The following is a 20,153-nucleotide window of genomic DNA, read 5'->3' as shown; positions in this document are numbered from 1 at the left end:
CTCGGGCCGCCCCTCGTCGGGCCCCGGCGGGGCGGCGCCCCCCGCTCCGCTCCTCTCCTCTCCTCTGCTCTGCTCTCCGCCCGGCCCGGCCCCGCGGCCCCGCGGCCCCTTCGGCGGAGGACGGGGCGGCGCGGGGGGGCGGAGGCGGAGCTCGACGCCCCGGCACTCGGAGCTGCGGGCCCTGGGCTGATCCCCGCGCAGCGCTCCGTGCACGACGGGGCTGCCCCACGCACGGGCTCTCGCCCGGCAGCCTCTCCTCGCACGTGCCTCCCCGAGCCCCGCACCGACATCCCTCCGTGGCCTCCCTCTCGTTCCTTGACGTGGCATCGTGCAGAAATCAGCCCATCAGCCTTTTACGCTATTCTCCTCTTTTCAGGACCATCTCTTTCCCCTGCTCTGCTCCCTGGAGCTCCGGTCTCTTTCCTCCTTTCACTGTCACCACCCGGCTCAGGCTGGGCTGCAAAAGGGGAAGAGGGAGGGGAGCAGTGGGCAACGCTGATGCAGTCAGGGCCCCCGGGACTGTCTCCCAGCATGCTCCTAGCAGAGTGCAGAAATTGAGTGCCCTGTCTTCCAGCTCCAGCCCAGTCATCACCCGAGGCCCAGAGATCTCATCTGAGTGCCACAGAAAACACCGAATTACCAGAATGTAAAACTCCCAGCTCTCTCAGCCTGTCTACATAGTTATATAGGATATGGTTTGGCATGGACTGGCTGGTTTAGCAATAAAAATCAGTATATTAGTTTAAGGACCAATGTTTTGCTTTAGCAGAAGGAATCAATGAGTGCTAGCTGTAAATTTTCCAGTTTAGCTTTGCTTGGTGTGTGAACAGCCTTGTTTATTCTCTACAATCCTGCTCCATAAGAGCACTGCAGTCACAACAGCCTACTTTTCTCTTGGCATCCACTACGAACACAGACTTTTTCCTTGGATTTCACACTGATGGTTTTGGATTATGCTGCACTAAGACAGAAAGTTACTCGTTTCGGCCTACCAACCAATGGAAATGTGTCAAACTGGGGGCAAACAGCTAGAGGACAGCCAAAAGTAACTGTGATGAAGCTGTTGGTGGAAAAAAGAGGAGGAAGTCAGTGGTATAGGACCACCACAAACTCCTACCATGCCTAGAAGGACAACAGCATGTATTCATGAGTTCTTGGAAAAGAATGAATATGTATGCCAATGTACTGCATATGTACGTCTTAACTGTTTAAATGTAGCACTGGAACTCTCAGAGCACGTGCTTGATTTATCAAGTCACCAGACTGTATTGTGAGGAATAAGGGAGTGTCGGCTCTCTAACACCTCCTTGTAGTTAGAGAGCTTTCTTCCCTGATTTCACGTGACAACACGAGAGCTGCTGCATCTCCTCAGATCATCTCTGTGGCTGCTCTCTGGACCCACTCCAACTGGCCAATGTCGTTCTTATCCCTTTGTGCCCAGACTTGAACACAGTATTTCAGGTGAGGTTTCACAACAATGGAACAAATGGTTGGAATCACCTCATTGGAACTGCTGGCTATCCTTCTTTTGATCCATCTCCTACAGCACTTCTCCAACTTATCCAACTGCACATCCATGGTCGAATAGATTTGCAGCCAGGCCATGGAGGAAAAACTGGGCCATGGTAGATCAGAAGCCCAGTCAGTGTGCAGTAGCTGATGGTTCACTGTGCAGCAACTGAGGCTCCCAGAATGCCTCCTTTTGCATCACAATTTTCTCAGCCCTTGAACTGCACTTTCTTCCAATGGGTATTGTCAACGGTTTAAGGGCTGGTTCGGCCCGGTTCCGTGACGAGCGGGGCGGAGGGATCCGCAGATCCGCGCCTCCGTAAAAAAGGAAACAGGAGACCCCAAAATAATTAAAACAGCGGCACCGATCTGAGGAGAAAGAGAGAGAATGTCTGTAAGGTGGATAGGCCTCACCACAACACTGAGGTGAGATGCGCAGTGCAGTTGAGCATCAGGGAGACGGGAGCAGTGTCCACGACGAAGGGCAGGCGAGAAAGAGCAATCAGGTGACCTTGCCAGAAGTTAAACCTCCTCTCCCTGAGCGCAAAGTCCCCCGGGGAATGTAGTTCTTCTTCTCTTCAGGGCAGGTAGCCAGGACTTGAGCATTGACAGTTAAAGTCCCAGTGCCCCACATGATGTTATGATGTGGAATACCGAAAGCCAAAAATCACAAAACCATGACATTCCACCCCTTATTCTACATCACTACATCATGCTTAATCTGTATACAAACAGTAATTACCAAATATTAAACACACGCACACACAAAATTAATTGTGGTGCATGTGTCACAATCATGGATAACCTGTACAATAGCATCCATAGTTAAGTCCACCCCTCGGTCTCTAGCCCATTTGTATGTTGCATCTCTTCCTTGATGACCTGAGGTCTCATGGGCCCATCGAGCTAGAAATAATTCACCCTTGTTCTGCCAGTCCAAGTCTATTTGAGCCACCTTAATTTTGGCAGCTCGATCTACCTGATGGTTGTTTTGCTGTTCTTCAGTAGCCCGACTCTTGGGCACATGACCATCTACATGATGCACCTTTACAACCATATTCTTTATTTGGGCAGCAATGTCTTTCCACAGTTCAGCAGCCCAAATAGGTTTACCCCTTCTTTGCCAGTTATTTTGTTCCCACTGCTGTAACCACCCCCATAAGGCATTTGCCACCATCCATGAGTCAGTGTAAAGATAGAGCACTGGCCACCTCTCCCATTCAGCAACATCTAAGGCCAGTTGGACAGCCTTTACCTCTGCAAATTGGCTTGATTCGCCTTTCCCTTCAGTGGCCTCTGCAACTTGTCATGTGGGGCTCCACACAGCAGATTTCCATCTGCGATGCTTTCCCACAATACGACACGATCCATCTGTGAACAGGGCATATTTCTTTTCATTCTCTGGTAGTTCATTGTATGGTGGGGCTTCTTTAGCATGTGATACTTCTTCTGCTGGTGATGTTCCAAACTTTTTGCCTTCAGGCCAGTCCATGATCACCTCTAGGATTCCTGGACGGCTGAGGTTCCCCATCCGCGCTCGCTGCGTAATCAATGCAATCCACTTACTCCAAGTGGCATCAGTAGCATGATGGGTGGAGGGAACCTTTCCCTTAAACATCCAGTTCAACACTGGCAGTCGAGGTGCCAGAAGGAGCTGTGTTTCAGTACCGACTACTTCAGAAGCAGCCTGAACCCCCTCATATGCAGCTAAGATCTCCTTCTCAGTTGGAGTGTAGTGCTCTTCAGACCCTCTGTACGCCCGACTCCAGAATCCCAGGGGTCGGCCTCGGGTCTCTCCTGAGGTTCTTTGCCACAAACTCCAAGTGGGACCTTTCTCTCCAGCAGCAGTGTAGAGGATGTTCTTCACATCCTGTCCCATCCGTACTGGCCCCAGGGCCACAGCACGGGCTATCTCCCGTTTAATCTGCTCAAAAGCCTGCTGCTGCTCAGGACCCCATGTAAACTCATTCTTCATTCGTGTCGCATGATAAAGGGGGCTTACAATGAGGCTGTAGTTTGGAACATGCATTCTCCAAAAACCCACTACGCCCAGAAATGATTGTGTCTCTTCCTTATTAGTGGGCAGAGACATGGCAGTGATTTTGTCAATCACATCTGTCGGGATGTGACGACGGCCATCTTGCCACTTTATGCCTAGGAACTGAATTTCCTGGGCAGGTCCTTTCACTTTGCTGCGCTTAATAGCAAAACCAGCACGGAGAAGGATCTGGATTATTTGCTTTCCTTTCTCAAAAACTTCCCTTGCTGTGTTGCCCCACACAATGATGTCATCAATGTACTGTAAGTACTCAGGAGCACCTCCCTGTTCCAGTTCGGCTTGGATCAGCCCATGGCAGATGGTCGGGCTGTGTTTCCACCCCTGGGGCAAACGATTCCAGGTATACTGAATGCCCCTCCAGGTGAAAGCAAACTGTGGTCTACATTCTTTGGCCAAAGGAATGGAGAAAAAGGCATTAGCAATGTCAGTGGTGGCATACCATCTGGCTGCTTTTGACTCCAGTTCATATTGGAGTTCTAACATATCTGGCACAGCAGCACTCAGTGGGGGTGTGACTTCATTCAGGCCACGGTAATCTACTGTCAGCCTCCATTCTCCACTGGCTTTACGCGCTGGCCATATGGGACTGTTAAAAGGTGAGTGAGTTTTGCTGATCACTCCCTGACTCTCCAGTTGACGAATCAACTTATGAATGGGGAGCAAGGAATCCCTGTTGGTGCGATACTGCCGCCTGTGCACTGTTTTTGTAGCAATCGGTACCTGTTGCTCTTCCACTCATAGCAACCCCACAACAGACGGATCTTCTGATAGGCCAGGCAGAACAGACAACTGCTTAACACCTTCTGTGTCTAAGCAGCTATTCCAAAGGCCCATCGATACCCTTTGGGATCCTTAAAATATCCCCTTCTGAGGTAATCAATACCAAGTATACATGGAGCCCCTGGGCCAGTCACAATAGGGTGCTTTTGCCAGTCTTTACCAGTGAGGCTGATTTCGGCCTCCAACATAGTCAGCTCTTGGGAATCCCCAGTCACCCCATGAATATAAACTGATTTTGTCCCTTGGTGACTCGAGGGCATTAGGGTGCACTGAGCACCAGTGTCCACCAGGGCCTTATATTTCTGTGGTTCTTCTGTGCCAGGCCATCTAATCCACACAGTCCAATAAACTCTATTATCCCTTTCCCCCCTCTGGCTGGGGGCAGGGTCCCTCCCTCTATTTGTTACCTCCGTTGTCTGCAGCAACTGGAGCAATCACCTTTTTGGAGAAGTTCACCTTGGTGGTTGATTTGCCTTGTAATTCTTTTACCCTTGCTTGAAGTGCAGGAGTAGGTTGCTTATGCCACTTCTTCATATCTTCTCCATGGACATGTAGGTAATGCCACAAGGCAAAACGTGACGTGGTCTTACTGTTGTCATTTGCTCAAGCAGGAGGACGTCTTCTTTTGATAGCTGAGACGTTGGATGACACCAGCTGGGAGGAAACCAAGTTGATCAGCCCCTCCAGTAGGCCATCTTGGGAATTCTGATCTCAATTGGATGTATCTGTTACCACCATGGATCCATCAGCATCAGGCACGATAGACAGTTTGTCTATGATACCTTCTTGCTTGCTCTCCATTCTGTTCAGCTTTTCAGCTACCTTTGCAATGGCTGAAACACAAACTCGTAGAGGGCTTAAATGTAACTCAAAGTCTTGAAGCTTATTAATCAGTTCATTTATAAGGGGTCTTCTTTCCCCTCTGCCATACATTGCTGCAAATGTACTGGCATACTTTTCTGGTGCAGTCTTTGTGAATGTACGCCACATGTTTGATGTACACCTGACTCTCTCAGGATCATGCTCTTGGTTTGGATCATCAGGAATGAAATCAGGGCTATGTAGCATGTCCACCACAGCATATTCTCTCAAATAACTGATGCCTTTTTCTATATTAGTCCATTTATTTTTCTCAGGCATCAGATCATCTTTGAAGGGGTATCTTTCTTTTACAGCTAATAACATCCGCTTCCAGAGAGTGAAGGCCTGGTTCTGGCATGTAGCAATGCCTCTGTCAATGGCTGAGTCCCTAGCAATGCCACCCAATTGGCGAGCTTCTCTACTATCTAGCCACACACTGTTGGCCCCATTGTCCCAACATCGAAGTAACCAAGTGGCAATAGGCTCATTTGGGTGACGTGAGAAGTCTTTTCTCAGACTGCGAATTTCATTCATTTTCAGAGATTGATCAACAAGGGTAACAATATCTTGCTCACCTCTTCCTCTTTCAGGACTTCTTGTTGCCCTCGTAGGTATTACAGAATCACAGAATCACAGAATCACCCGGGTTGGAAGGGACCCCAAGGATCATGTAGTTCCAACCCCCCTGCCTAGCAGGGCCACCAAACATACACATTCAGATCAGGTTGCCCAGGACCCCGTCCAACCTGGCCTTAAACACGTCCAAGGACGGGGCATCCACAACCTCCCTGGGCAGCCCGTTCCAGGGCCTAACCACTCTCCTAGTAAAGAACTTCCCCCTAACATCCAACCTAAATCTTCCCTCCTTCAACTTAAAACCATTTCCCCTAGTCCTGCTGTTATCAGCCCTTTTGAAGAGTTTACTCCCCTCCTGGGTGTAGGTTCCCTTCAGGTATTGATAGGCTGCAATGAGGTCACCCCACAGCCTTCTCTTCTCCAGGCTGAACAAGCCCAACTCCCTCAGCCTGTCCTCATAGGGGAGGTGCTCCAGCCCCCTGATCATCTTAGTTGCCCTCCTCTGGACCCTTTCCAAAATCTCAATGTCTTTCTTGTACTGAGGGCTCCACACCTGGACACAGTACTCCAGATGGGGCCTCACAAGAGCCGAGTAGAGAGGGACAATCACCTCCCTGTCCCTGCTGGCCACCCCTCTCCTGATGGAGCCCAGGATCCCATTTGCCTTTCGAGCTGCCAGAGCGCACTGCTGGCTCATATTCAGTCTCTCGTCCATCAGGACCCCCAGGTCCTTCTCTGCCGAGCTGCTCTCAAGGACCGCTCCTCCCAGCCTGTACAGGTGCCTGGGGTTCTTCCGGCCCAAATGCAAAACCTTGCACTTTGCCGTGTTGAACCTCATCAGGTTCACCCGAGCCCAGCCCTCCAGCCTGTCGAGGTCCCTCTGAATGGCATCCCTTCCTTCCACCGTATCAACCGCACCACTCAGCTTGGTGTCGTCAGCAAACTTGCTGAGGGTGCACTCAATTCCCTCATCGATGTCATTAATAAAGATGTTAAAGAGCACCGGTCCCAAGACAGACCCTTGGGGTACACCACTTGTTACCGGCCTCCACCTGGACATAGAGCCATTGACCACCACCCTCTGTCTGCGGCCTTTCAACCAATTGCTTATCCATCGGGTCGTCCACCCATCAAATCCACTTCCCTCCAATTTGGAGATGAGGATGTGGTGGGGGACCATGTCAAAGGCCTTGCTCAGGTCCAGGTAAATGACATCGGTCGCCTTCCCTTCGTCCACCAATGCCGTCACTCCATCATAGAAGGCCACAAGATTAGTTAGGCATGACCTTCCTTTGGTGAAGCCGTGCTGGCTGTCTCGGATCACATGCTCATTCTTTATGTGACCAAGCATGTTGTCCAGAAGGATCTGTTCCATGATCTTCCCAGGCACGGAGGTGAGACTCACCGGCCTGTAGTTCCCCAGGTCCTCCCTGCTCCCCTTCTTGTATATGGGAGTGACATGACCCTTCCTCCAGTCGTTCGGGACCTCACCTGACAGCCACGACTTCTCAAATATGATGGAGAGCGGCTCGGCAACCACCTCAGCCAGCTCCTTCAGGACCCTGGGATGCACGCCATCCGGCCCCATAGACTTGTATTCATTCAGTCTAAGGAGGCACTCTCGGACTTGCTCTGCCCTTACAGTGGGGAGGGATTTACCTCCTTGGTCCCCACATAGAGGTTTGGGGATGCAGGGTTCAGGAACGTGAAAAAGACTGGAATCCTGGCCACCAGTGAAGACCGAGGTGAAGAACTCATTCAGCACCTCAGCTTTCTCTTCATCTGTTGAAGCCAGTTCTCCTTTTAAATTTACCAAAGTAGGTACGCCCGTTTTGGCCTGTCTCTTCTGGGCAATGTACCTGTAGAAGGTTTTCTTATTGTTTTTCACGTCCCTTGCCAAGTTCAGTTCTGCCTGCGCCTTGGCTTCCCTGATCCCACGTCTGCAAGTCCGAACGGCATTCCTGTACTCTTCCCAGGTGACACAGCCTTGTTTCCAGAGCTTGTACACCCCTTTCTTCGCCCTCAGTTCTCTCAGCAAGTCCTTGCTGAGCCAAGCCGGTTTCCTACCTCGCCTGCCCACTTTCTTATTCAGAGGAATGGAGGTATTGGTGACGGTGGTCTTACTGAGGGCCCTTCCCCTGGACTCAGGGGTGCTTCTCTTAGACCTCAGAGCCAATCCTCTGGACCTCTTTCCTCCTCTTTCTTCTGTTCTAACTGAGTCGAGATTCGTTTCGTTTTCCATCCTCTTACAGGGGCAACTGATATCAATTGTGGTGCCTCCTGTGGTTGATCAGGGTGGTCAGTTCCGATGCTCTCACCCTCTCGCTCTGCTTGGAGTCTGTCTTGTTTGACTATGAGATTATTTAGTTCAGATTGGAGGGTGTCTCGCTCAGTTTGGAGGGTGTCGAGTTTGGATTGCAGGGAGTCTCACTCGGATTCGAGGGCATCTCGTTGAGACTGGAGATACCTTCTCTCAGCTTGGAGATTCTCCCCTTCAGCTTGGAGACTCTCTCTTTGCATTTGGAGACTCTGTTTCTCAACTAGGAGACTCTCTCTCTGGACCTGGAGATTCTCCCTCTCGGCTTGGAGTCTCTCCTGGAAACTCTCCTTCTCAGCCTGGAGATTCTCCCTCTCAGCTCTTGGACACTCTCTCTCAATTTCACAAACTCTTTCCCTTTTTGGGATACTATTGAATAAGGCCCGATAAGCATTAGCCAGGCCCCAAATCATTTGTGCCTCGTCAGATCTGCCTGAGCCACAACATTCCTGTCTCAAAAAAATGCTTAAGCTTTCAGGGTCTTTCAGGTGTTCAGGAGTAAAGTTCCATGACACCGAAGATGTCCATCTCTCTAAAATCTCTTCCAAGCCTCTCCACACTCCCTGCCATTCAGTATTCTCTGGTTTTGGGGAAGGCTTCCTCAAAATACGATAAATACAAAAACTGACTGAAATAATGAACAGTAAATTCAGGGAGATAAACAATGCGATCAGGTGAGCATTCAAAAACGGCATAAAGGATTCAAAGGAGAGACTGGGAACCTGTTTAAAAATCCCAAGTTCTGTGAAATTAGCAGCTCCCTCTGCAAACAGGTTTAAAAGAGAAAGTGGAATCATTTTTTTTTCTCTTTACAGAAGCAAGATAGCAGTGCTCAAAATTTACAAATATCCCAGAACACTGGCAGAACGCCTAGTCTTTCAAGGTCAAGTTTTCGGTGAGCACCGGTGATAAAGATAAACTTTCCCAACGAAGCTCTCCGAGAGCAGAGAGAGATTCGTTCTCAAAAGCTAAAAAACAGCATTTGCCCGCATTCTCCACCAAGAATGTCAACGGTTTAAGGGCTGGTTTGGCCCGGTTCTGTGACGAGCGGGGCGGAGGGATCCGCAGATCCGCGCTTCCGGAAAAAGGAAACAGGAGACCCCAAAATAATTAAAACAGCGGCACCGATCTGAGGAGAAACAAACTAATTTACTAAGTATATTATCGGAATGCAAGATAACACACTATAATACAATATAATCAGAATTGAAGCTAATAAATCAAATATAATGAGAGAGAGAATGTCTGTAAGGTGGATAGGCCTCACCACAACACTGAGGTGAGATGCGCAGTGCAGTTGAGCATCAGGGAGACGGGAGCAGTGCCCACGACGAAGGGCAGGCGAGAAAGAGCAATCAGGTGACCTTGCCAGGAGTTAAACCTCCTCTCCCTGAGCGCAAAGTCCCCTGGGGAATGTAGTTCTTCTTCTCTTCAGGGCAGGTAGCCAGGACTTGAGCATTGACAGTTAAAGTCCCAGTGCCCCACATGATGTTATGATGTGGAATACCGAAAGCCAAAAATCACAAAACCATGACAGTATCGTTACATATTGTGGAAAGGCCTGCTTTCTGCACCTGCTGCTGCACAACACCATCTGATTCAAGGCTGCTAGAAAGAAACATTGAGAATACTGGATTGCCTGTCAGTCACTTTTTGGTCCACAGCTGCAGAGCTGTTCCAGTGAGCTCGGAGCCAATACTGCAGGGGCCTGCCAGGATACTGCTGGTACCGAGCCTTGCAAGTACAGGAAGCATTGCAGTTGTAAGTACAAGGGCTGCTCCACAACAGTGCCATCTATTTCCTATGCAGGCACATGCAGACAGAGGTGGATGTTGGCAGCATGGCAGTACACGTTGAACTCCTGTTGGTATTCCATTCCATTCCATTCAATTCTGTTGCTGTGTAACACATGGTAACAGAGAGGCTGTCGGATAGAATGGAGTCTGCCACGTAAGTGCGTATGAGGCAAAGGTGTGATGTTGAATTGCTCCACATGGAAAGAATTGCACCCTTGGCATTCACTGACACCTGCTGAACATTTATGGAGACCTAAAGTTGAATGTGAACACCGTGAGGCAGTGGGATTTGTGTTTCAGCAGTGGGAACACCGACAAGGAAGACAAGCCATATTCCAGAAGACCGTGCAGATGTCACATCATGAAATGAAGAGTGTCTGGAGCAGCTTAACCCTATGAATCAGTGGATTTTGAACAGGAACCTGAGTGCAGAGCTGAATATTGGATTTTGTGCACTTAAATGACAATGCTAACATTGGAATATACCAAACTTTGCACCAGGAAGAATCTACTGAGACTCACACAGGAACAGAAAGAACAGTGTAAGTCTGTCAGGAACAGCTGTACCCTGCAACGCTACAGACAGCATCTGCTGCATTCCATCACTCTGAAATGCCCCTGAAACCACATCAGATCTATTCAGTCACTGTTTTGCTCACAGAGAAACATGGCAAAAGCCATCCACACAGGTGATGGAAGCAGGCAATGCTGTTGCTAGAAGTGCCCAAGTGCTTTTGAGTACACAAGAAAAGAAGGAAATCAAAAGCAGGTGCAGACATGCTGCAGGTAAGAAGGCAGGTAAAGTGGCCGGGCTGACAGTGTGAACAGAAATATGCTGAATATAATCCTCAGGTCACAACACTGCTTTTGTTACTCAGGAGAAGTGACAGAAGACCTGGCAGAAAGGACAGGGTCATCTGTGGTGTGCAGTGACATTCCCTCACAATCCAGGAGAAGCCCAGAGATGCTCCAGCTCCTGCCAGCACTGCGGTTCTGCAGCCACGGCTGTGTCTAAGAAGGGCATTTTTGTTACAGCTCTGCAGGATTTCCTGTTCTCGTGTCAACCGCACAGAAGTAGCGCGCTGAGTCGTGTGGGCGCAGGGCACGGAAAGTCAGATAGGACACAGATTGCAAATTGTCTCGAGAAAACGACACTCGATCCTCCAACTCTGGGCTCAATCTAACATATGAGCCAGTGTCAAGGACGGACAGCCACACGATACAGCGACTGAGTGCCTGACGGTACCACAGTACATGGTAATTTCCAAAGCTGAAGCCGGATCCCTGGCAGGAGAGCTGCATGGACTCCCCAGGTGCTCGCACACCTCCGCCAGACACTTCCAGTCTCCACTGTGCACACAGTCCTGTAGAAGGACAGCATCAGGAAGCAGGCATTGCACATCCATGGCAGGAGGATGTTCCCCAGCCACCCTGACAACAACTGCCATCAACTCAGAGCTGTGAAGCTCCTCTCTCGTGCCGCAGCCCCAGGCCAGGGGCGCTGCCCCAGCCGCCCTCCTCCTCGGGGCTCAGCCAGGGCCGCTCCCGCACCATCCGCGTCCCCACGCAGCCTCCCTGTGCCACGCACGACAGCCGCTGCCCGGCACCGAAGGCGAGCGCCGGGCCTCCGCGCACCCGCCCGCCCGCGGGGCGGCAGCAGGAGCCGCGCCCGGCCCCGGCCTCGCCGCCCTCCGTGCCCGCTTCTCTCTCACCCGCCGGCCCCAAGGCCAAGGCCAGCAGCCACGGCCCCAGCCCGGCCGCCATCGCGCCCCGCCGCGCCGCCGCCGTCTGCCCGGGAGGCGGACGCCAGCGGAGCGGGGCCGCGCTCGGGCGGCGTCCCCCGCTCCTCTGCTCTCCTCTCCTCTGCTCTCCGCCCGGCCCGGCCCCGCGGCCCCTTCAGCGGAGGACGGGGCGGCGCGGGGGGGCGGAGGCGGAGCGCGGCGCCGCGGCACTCGGAGCTGCGGGCCCTGGGCTGATCCCCACGCAGCGCTCCGTTCACGACGGGCCCGGGCCGAGGCCGCACGCAGCACGGCTGCCCCACGCACGGGCTCTTGGCCCGCAGCCTCTTCTCGCACGTGCCTCCCGAGCTCCGCACCGACATCCCTCCATGACTTCTGTTCCCTTCCTTGACTTAGCACCAGGACGCACCATGCAGAAACTGCCCTCGAAGTCTTTTAACCCATTCTCCTCGTTTCAGCAACGTCTTGATGCCCTCCACTCCCCAGAAAAGCTCCAGGCTGTCCTTTCTCGATCTTCGCACACCATCTGTCTCTTGCTGGGCTGTGAATATGGAGCGATGGAGGGAAGGAGTGGAGAAGTAGACAACACTGGTGCTGTAGGGCATCCAGGACTGTCTCTCACCATCGTCCCAGCAGGGTGCAGAAATAGAGCACGCTGTCTTCCAGATCCAGCCCAATGATGACCAGTCTCAGCCTGGCAGAAAAGCCTCTGGTGGGCAGAAGGTCCTGTGTGGCTTTAGGAGCCTCCCCAGCCCTTGCTCTAGGGCAATTACTGCAGGTGATTGCTGAGCTGCTGGCACTACCAGGCCATGCAAATATAGGAAGCATTGGAGCTTCCTACACAAAGAACGCAGGCTGCTCCAGAAGCAAAGCCACCTTTTTTTATGAAGCTGGCCCACGATTTCAGAAGTGGATGTTGGTGGTACAGCTGTAGAGGCTGAACCTTCTTGCCAATATTCCATTATATTTCCTTGCTGTGCGACAGTTCCCAGCAGAGCGGCAGTCTGACAAAAGTGTCTGACATGGGAATGCATATGAAGCAAAGGTGTGGATTTTCGTATTTCCATGTGGAACAAACTGCACCCCTTTAACATTGCACGTGCCTTCCCGGATGGCCTCCCTCCTCTCCCCTGATGTGGCATCATGCAGAAATCAGCCTGTAAGCCTTCAACTCTTCTCCTCATTACTGCTCCATCTAGACTGCCTGTGCTCTACCAGAAATCTCCAGGCTCCCCTGTCTTGTCCCCATTAAGGCTACCTTAGATAGTGCTAGTGAGTCTGCTGCTTTGCCCATGGCTGCAACCTGGTGGAAAGCTACTGCCCCCAAAAATATGGAGATGAAGTCCCAGGCACACAAAAAAGGAAGGCTTCTGTCAAGAAAAATGTGCAAATTCTGACAGAGATCCCACTACAACATGCTAGTGCACAGGCCTGTGGCTGTAGGGAGCGCCAGGGCCTGGCCTTTGCAATGCGAGGTGATGGAGACAGCGCTTGTGTTAGATACAGCATGCTAAATAATGTGCTCAACCTTGTGGTTGACCTCAAGGAGGAGGTGGAGAGGCTGAGCTGCATTAGGGAGCGTGAGAGGGAGGCTGATTGGTGGTGCCAGTCCCTGTCGGTCCTGAGATCTAGGCAGCCAGCTGAGGCTCCACGTGGAGCACATCTCCCCCTACCGCCTTACAGACAGGTAATAGAGGGGAACAGGCAGGCAGGCTGTGTTCCTGCTACGCTGAACTCCCTGCTCACTCCTCTCCCTCACAACAACGGTGAAGAATTGGAGCAGGGGGCACAGGGCAATGGCAAAAGGTCCCTGCTTGGCGATGCAGGAAGTTGGTGGCTGTGGAAACACCTGAGTCGAGTCAAGATGGTATTAGGGTTTCTCCCACTCAAAAGTTGGCCCAGCTCAGGTGCTTTTACACTAATGCACACAGCATGGGTAACAAACAGGAATAGCTGGAGGCCATTGTGAGGTTGGAAAACTACGATAAAGTCACTATCACAGAAATGTGGTGGAATGACTTGCACAGCTGGAGTGCTGTGAGGGATGGTTACTGACTGTTCAAAAGAGAAAGGCGAGGCAAGAAAGGTGGAGGTATAGAAGGAATAAGGTATAAGAAGGAATGTGAATGTGTGGAAATCGATGATGAGTTGAGAGCTTAAGGTTAGAATAAAATTAATGGCTATTAATTGGGTGACGTCATTGTTGGTATCTGCTGCAGTCCACCCAACCAGGATGAAATGTGGATAAGATACTTCATCATCACTTGGGTGCAGTCTCAAGGTTTCTACTCCTTGTTCTCATGGGGGACTTCAAATTCCTGGGCATCTGCTGGATTTATTATACAGCAGATAGGGAACAGTCCTGGAAGTTCCTAGAGTGTGTGAGAGGTAACTTCCTGACACAGCTGGTGAAGGAGCCAACAAGGGGAAGCAGAATCCTGGACGTGCTGTTTGTTAACAGAGGAGGTCTTGTGGGGGACATAAAGGTTGAAGGCTGTCTGGGGCAAAGTGATCATGAGATGCTGGATTTCTCCATCCTTCTTGAACCACAGAGGGAAGTTAGCAGAACTGCCACCTTGGACTTGCAGAGGGCAGACTTTGGCCCTTCATAATCCGTGATGAAATGGTTTTGGACCTACTCCAAAAGCTGGATGCTCACAAGTCCATGAGACCAGACAAATTGCACTCGAAAGTGCTGAGGGAGTTGGTGGATATAGTTGCCAAGCCATCCATCCTTTGGCAGTCCTGGCTAACTGGGAATGTCCCCGTGGACTGGAGAGTGGCAAATGTGACACCCATCATCAGAAAGGGCCGGGAAGATGATCCTGGTAGCTACAGACCTATCAGTCTCACATCGGTGCCACAGAAGGTTATGAAGTGGATAATCTCGGGAGCCATCATGGATCAATTAAAGGTCAACCAGGGGATCAGACCCAGTCAGCATGGGTTTATAAATGCTTGATCCTGTTTGATAAACCTGATTTCATTCTATGACAAGGTGACCAGTATAGCAGACAAAAGTAAGGCTGTCGATGTGGTTTATCTGGACTTCAGTAAAGCCTCTGACACTGTCCCCCACAACATCCTCATGGAGAAGCTGGCTGCCTACAGTTTAGATGCTCTGCTGGGTGAAACACTGGCTGGATGGCTGGGCCCAAAGAGTTAAATCTAGTTGGCAGCCAGTCACGCGTGGTGTCCCCCAAGGCTTCGTACTGGGGCCACTTCTATTTAACATCTTTGTTAATGATTTTGATGATGGGATTGAGTGCACCCTCAGGAAGTTTGCAGTCGACACCATTTTGGGAGAGAGTGTTGATCTGCCAGATGGGAGAAAGGCACTATGGAGAGAACTGGTTAGACTGAAATGATGGGGCAAGATAAACTGCATGAGTTTCAATAGGGCAAAGTGTTGGATCCTGCATTTTGATCACAACTCCAGGCAACCCTACAGGCTTGGGGAGGAGTGGCTGGAAAGCGTGACAGAAGGTACCTTGGTGTACTAACGGACAGTTGGCTGAATTTTGAAGACAGGCTGAGGGATCTGGGCTTGTTCAGCCTGAAGAAGAGAAGGTTGCGGGGTGACCTCATTGCAGCCTTTCAGTACCTAAAGGGAGCCTACAAACAGGAGGGGAGTCAACTCTTTGAAAGGGTAGATAACAGCAGGACAAAGGGAAATGGTTTGAAGTTGAGGGAGGGAAGATTGAGGTTGGATGTCAGGGGGCAATTCTTTACTATGAGAGTGGTGAGGCTGGAACAGCTGCCCAGAGAGGCTGTGGATGCCCCATCGCTGGTGGTGTTCAAGGATAGATTGGATGGGGCCCTGGGCAACGTGGTCTAGTAATAAATGGGGAGGTTGGCGGCCCTGCCTGTGGCAGAGGGGCTGGAGATTCATGATCTTTGAGGTCCTTTTCAACCCAGGCTGTTCTGTGATTCTGTGATTCTGTGAATTTGAGCCAGCAGTGTGCCCAGGTGGCCAAGAAGGCCAATGGCATCCTAGTTTGTATCAGGAATGGTGTGGTGAGCAAGACTAGCAAAGTCATCCTGTCCCTGTATTCGGCACTGGTGAGGACCCACCTCGAGTTCTGTGTTCAGTTTTGGGCAACTCGATCCAGAAAGGAAATTGAGATGCTGGAGCAGGTCCAAAAAAGTACAACAAGGCTCATGAAGGACTTGGAGAATATGGCCCACGAGGAGAGACTGATGGTACTGGGGCTGTTTAGTCTGGGGAAAAGAAGCCTGAGGGAAGACCTTATTGCTCTCTTCAGATATCTGAAAGGAGATGGCAGCGAGAGTGGGGATGGTCTCTGCTCACTGGTGACAGGCGACAGGATGAGGGAAAATGGCCTCAAGATGTGCCAGAGGAGGTGTAGGTATGAAATCAAGAAAAAAATCTTTACAGAAAGCATTGTTAAGCACTGGAATAGGCTCCCCAGGGAGGTGGTTGAGTCACCATTCCTGCATGTGTTTAAAAAACTTTTGGATGTGGTGCTCAGGGACACGATTTAGCAGAGGGTTGTTAGAGTTCGGTGGTACGGTTAGGTTGTGGTTGGACTTACCGATTTTTAAGGACTCTTCTTACCTGTGAAATTCCACTATTTTATGATTCTATGATTCTCACACCATCTGTTTTGTGCTGAGCACTGAACAGAGGAGGGGAGGAGGGAAGGAGTGGACGATGCTGATGCTGTTAGGGCATCCAGGCAGTCTCTCACGGTGGTCCCAGCTTGCTGCAGAAATTGAGTGCACTCTCTTCCAGCTCCAAACCAGCAAAGACCAGGGTACCAAAGATCTCATCAGACTGGCACAAAAACCACTTGAATTAGAAGAATGTATAACTCCGTCTCTCCCAGCCTGTCTCCTTGGTGATAGAGGCTGGTTTGGCCTTGATGAAGGCTGGTTTAGCAATAGAGATCAGTATATTCGTTTAAGGATCAATATCCTACATTAGCAGAAGGAATCACTGACTGCTACATCTACAACTTTCCAGTTTACCTTCGCTTGCTGTGAGTACAGCCGTGTTTTTTTCTCAACAATCCTGCTTCGCAGGAGCACTGTAATCACAACAGACTACCTTTCTCTTTGCATCCACCACATACACAGCCTTTTTCCTTCCATTTCACGTTTACTGTTTTGGGTTGCAGTGCACTAAGTTAGAAGATTGCTCATTATGGCTTAACAAGCAATGGAAATATGTCAAACTGGGGATGAACAGCTAGAGCACAGACAAAAGTCACTGTGATGAAGCTGTTGATGGAAAAATGAGGAGGAAGTCAGTGCTGTAAGACTAACATAGGCCCCTACCATGTACGCCCAGAAGGTCAGCAGCACATATTAATGAGTTATTGGGACAGAATGAATATGTATGCCAGTGTACTGCATGTATGTATCTTAACTGTTTAAATATAGCACCTGAACTCGCAGAGACTGTGCTTGATTTATCAAGTTGCCAGTATATGTAGTGGTGAATAAAGGAGCATCGGCTTTTACCATCACTCTGTAGTTAGAGAGTTTTCTTGACTGATTTCTGATGACAGTAGGTGAGCTGCTGCACCTCCTGTAATCATCTTTGTGGCACAACTCCGGACCTGCTCCAACAGGCCAATGCAGTATTCAAGGTGAGGTTACCTGAGAGTGGAATAAATGGTTGGAATCACCTCTTTGGAACTGCTGGCTACATTGCTTTTGATCTATGTCCTACTGCACTTCTTCACATTATCCCGTCAAAACTCATGATTCAATAGCTTTGCAACCAGGCCCTGGAGGAAAAACTGGGCCATGCTAAAATGAAGGCCCAGTTAATGTGCACTAGCTTACGGTTCACTGTGTAGCATCTAAGGTTCCCAGAATAGCTCCGTTGTCATTATAAATTTTCTCAGCCCTTCAGCTACATGTTCTTGGGAAAGGCCTGTTTTCTGCACGCACTGTTGCATGACACCATCTGATTTGTGACTGCTAGAAAGAAAAACAAAGATTTCTGGATTGTCTATCAGTCACTTTTTGGTCCACAGTTGCAGTGGTGCTCCACTGAGCTCTGGAGCCAATACTTGCAGAGGCCTACTAGGATAGTGCTGTACCAGTCCACAGAACTGTAGGAAACATTGAAGGATTTGCTCCACAAGTAAAGCCACCTATTTTATGATGTTGGCTCATGAGGACAGAGGTGGATGTTGGCATTATGGTGGTAGAGTTTGAATTCCCACAGCATGCATTGCATTCTGTTGCTGTGTAACACACTGTAAGTGAGGGGCAACCTGACAGGATGGAATCTGACATGGAAATGCAAATGAAGCAAAGGTGTGATGTTGAATTGCTCCACGTGGAAAGAATTGCACCCTTGACATTCACTGACACCTGCTGAACATTTATGGAGACCAAAAGTTGAATGTGAGCGCAGTGACGCAATGGGTTTTGTGTTTCAACAGTAGAAACACTGACAGGAAAGACAAGCCACGTTCCAGAAGGTCATGCACATCTGTCACACCATGAAATGAAGAATGTCTGGATCAGCCAGAATGTATGAACCAGTGGATAAAGAGCAGAACCTGAAAACAGAGGTGAATATTGGATTTCATGCATTGATGATGATATGACAATGTTGTAATATAGCAAAGTTTGCACCTGGAAGAATCAATGAAGATTCACACAGAAATAGAAAAAAACAGAGTGTGCAAGTTTATCAGGAACAGCTGAACCCATACGAGGCTCAAGGTGACAGTTTCCTAAATCACATCATAAACAATGACAAAATGTATTGTCACATCTATATGACAGAGTCAAAGGAGCCAAAGTCCATGGAGGGGTGACATGAGAATTCCCTACCAAAGAAAAAGTTCAAGACACAGCCCTCTGTGGTATGGTGATGTGCGCTGTCTTTTGGGATAAGAAAAGGGGAGATCCTTCAACATTTCCTAGAACCCAGACAATCCATCAGCTCAGATTGCTCAGTCTCAGTGCTGACAATGCTGAAGGCTCAAACCTCCAGAGTCAGGCCCGAGAAGAAGGCTTCCTGCAGTATGATAATGCCTCATCCACACCAATATGAAGACCATGGTGCACACTGACAGTTTTGGCTGAACAGTCCTTTCACAACCATGATATAAGGTATATGTGAAGCCTCTGCATTTTCATCTTTTCGGGCTGATGGGAGATGTACTGTGTGGGCTACATTTTCCTGGTAACAATGTCAGCACAACAGCTGTGAAACTGTGGTTCACCTCCACTGGTGCAGGTATTTACCAGCATGAAATGAAGGACCTTCATCATCACAGGTGAGAATTCATAGCTAATGGTGTTGACTGTTAAAAGTCTTCCACTGTGAATCTTCTCTATCAAATAGTGTTACTGTGCACTTTGAAACTGTGGAAGCTTCACTGGAATCAAATAGGAGACACTGCTTTCAGAGTAACCTATCTACATTTCAGGATCTCAACATCAATGGCCATCTCAATCAACATTTCAATGGCCCTGCAACACTGCAGTAGCCATTTGTTAGATTACATCGCTCTGAAAGGCTCCTGATACTCACCGACTACTTGGTTCACAGAGATAGATACAAGGTCACTGTATTTGCTAATGGAAACAGGCAACACAGTTGCTAGAAGTGCCGAAGTGCTTTAAGTATCCAAGGAAGGAAAGAAAACAAGAGGGGTGCAGACTAGCTACAGGTAGAACAGGCAGACAATGTAGCCAAGAGGATTTGGTGAACAGAAACATGATGAACGTAATCCTCAGGTTACAACACTGCTTTTGTGACTGAATGAAAGTCACAAAAAAGGAGAATGAAAGGACTGACAAAATCAAATGAGACCTTGCAGAAAGGATAGGGTCATCTGTGGTGTGCAGTGATGTCCCCTCACTGCCCAGGAGCAGACCAGAGATGCTCCAGCTCCTGCCAGCTCTGTGGTTCTTGAAGTCATAGTCATGGCTGTGTCTAGGAAGAGGTTTTTGTTAAAGTTCTGCAGGATTTCCTGTTCCTGTGCGAACAGCACAGAAGTAGTGTGCTGAGTCGTGTGGGCGCAGGGCATGGAGAGACAGAAAGGACACAGAGTGGGAATTGTCTCGAGAGACCGAGGCTCGACCCTGCACCTCAGAGTTGACTGTAGTATATGAGCTGGTGCCGATGTAGGACAGCCACTCGAGAGAGCCACCAGGTCCCTGACGGTACCACCGAACAGAAAAACTTCTGAAGCTGAAGCCGGATCCCTGGCAGGAGAGCTGCACGGACTCCCCAGGTGCTCGCACACCTCCGCCAGATGCTTCCAGTCTCCACTGTGCACACACTCCTGTAGAAGGACAGCATCAGGAAGCAGGCATTGCACATCCATGGCAGGAGGACGTTCCCCACCCACCCTGACAACAACTGCCATCAACTCAGAGCTGTGAAGCTCCTCTCTCGTGCCGCAGCCCCAGGCCAGGGGCGCTGCCCCAGACGCCCTCCTCCTCGGGGCTCAGCCGGGGCCGCTCCCGCAGCATCCGCGTCCCCACGCAGCCTCCCTGTGCCACGCACGACAGCCGCT

At 50.1% G+C, this 20,153-nt stretch overlaps 1 protein-coding gene and 1 gene segment (V, D, J or C); both read right to left on the bottom strand.

The window, feature by feature from the left end:
* Positions 1-290, bottom strand: part of LOC122188946 (Ig heavy chain Mem5-like) — an 18,295-nt gene extending 18,005 nt beyond the window's left edge. Inside the window, exon 1 of the mRNA XM_042887636.1 lies at positions 230-290. Coding sequence (XP_042743570.1) covers positions 230-290 — 61 coding nt within the window. The remainder of the gene's footprint in view (positions 1-229) is intronic.
* A 9,275-nt stretch (positions 291-9,565) lies between these two features.
* LOC122188950 lies at positions 9,566-11,662 on the bottom strand. The segment is given in 2 exon segments: positions 9,566-11,262; positions 11,611-11,662. Coding segments are annotated over 2 exon segments (387 nt in total).
* Positions 11,663-20,153: the final 8,491 nt, after the last annotated feature.

The sequence above is a fragment of the Lagopus leucura genome, unplaced genomic scaffold (genome assembly GCF_019238085.1).
Source record: "Lagopus leucura isolate 7727_CA_CO unplaced genomic scaffold, USGS_WTPT01 Super-Scaffold_100099, whole genome shotgun sequence".
NCBI lineage: Eukaryota > Metazoa > Chordata > Aves > Galliformes > Phasianidae > Lagopus > Lagopus leucura.
This window is presented reverse-complemented; position numbering and strand designations above follow the sequence as displayed.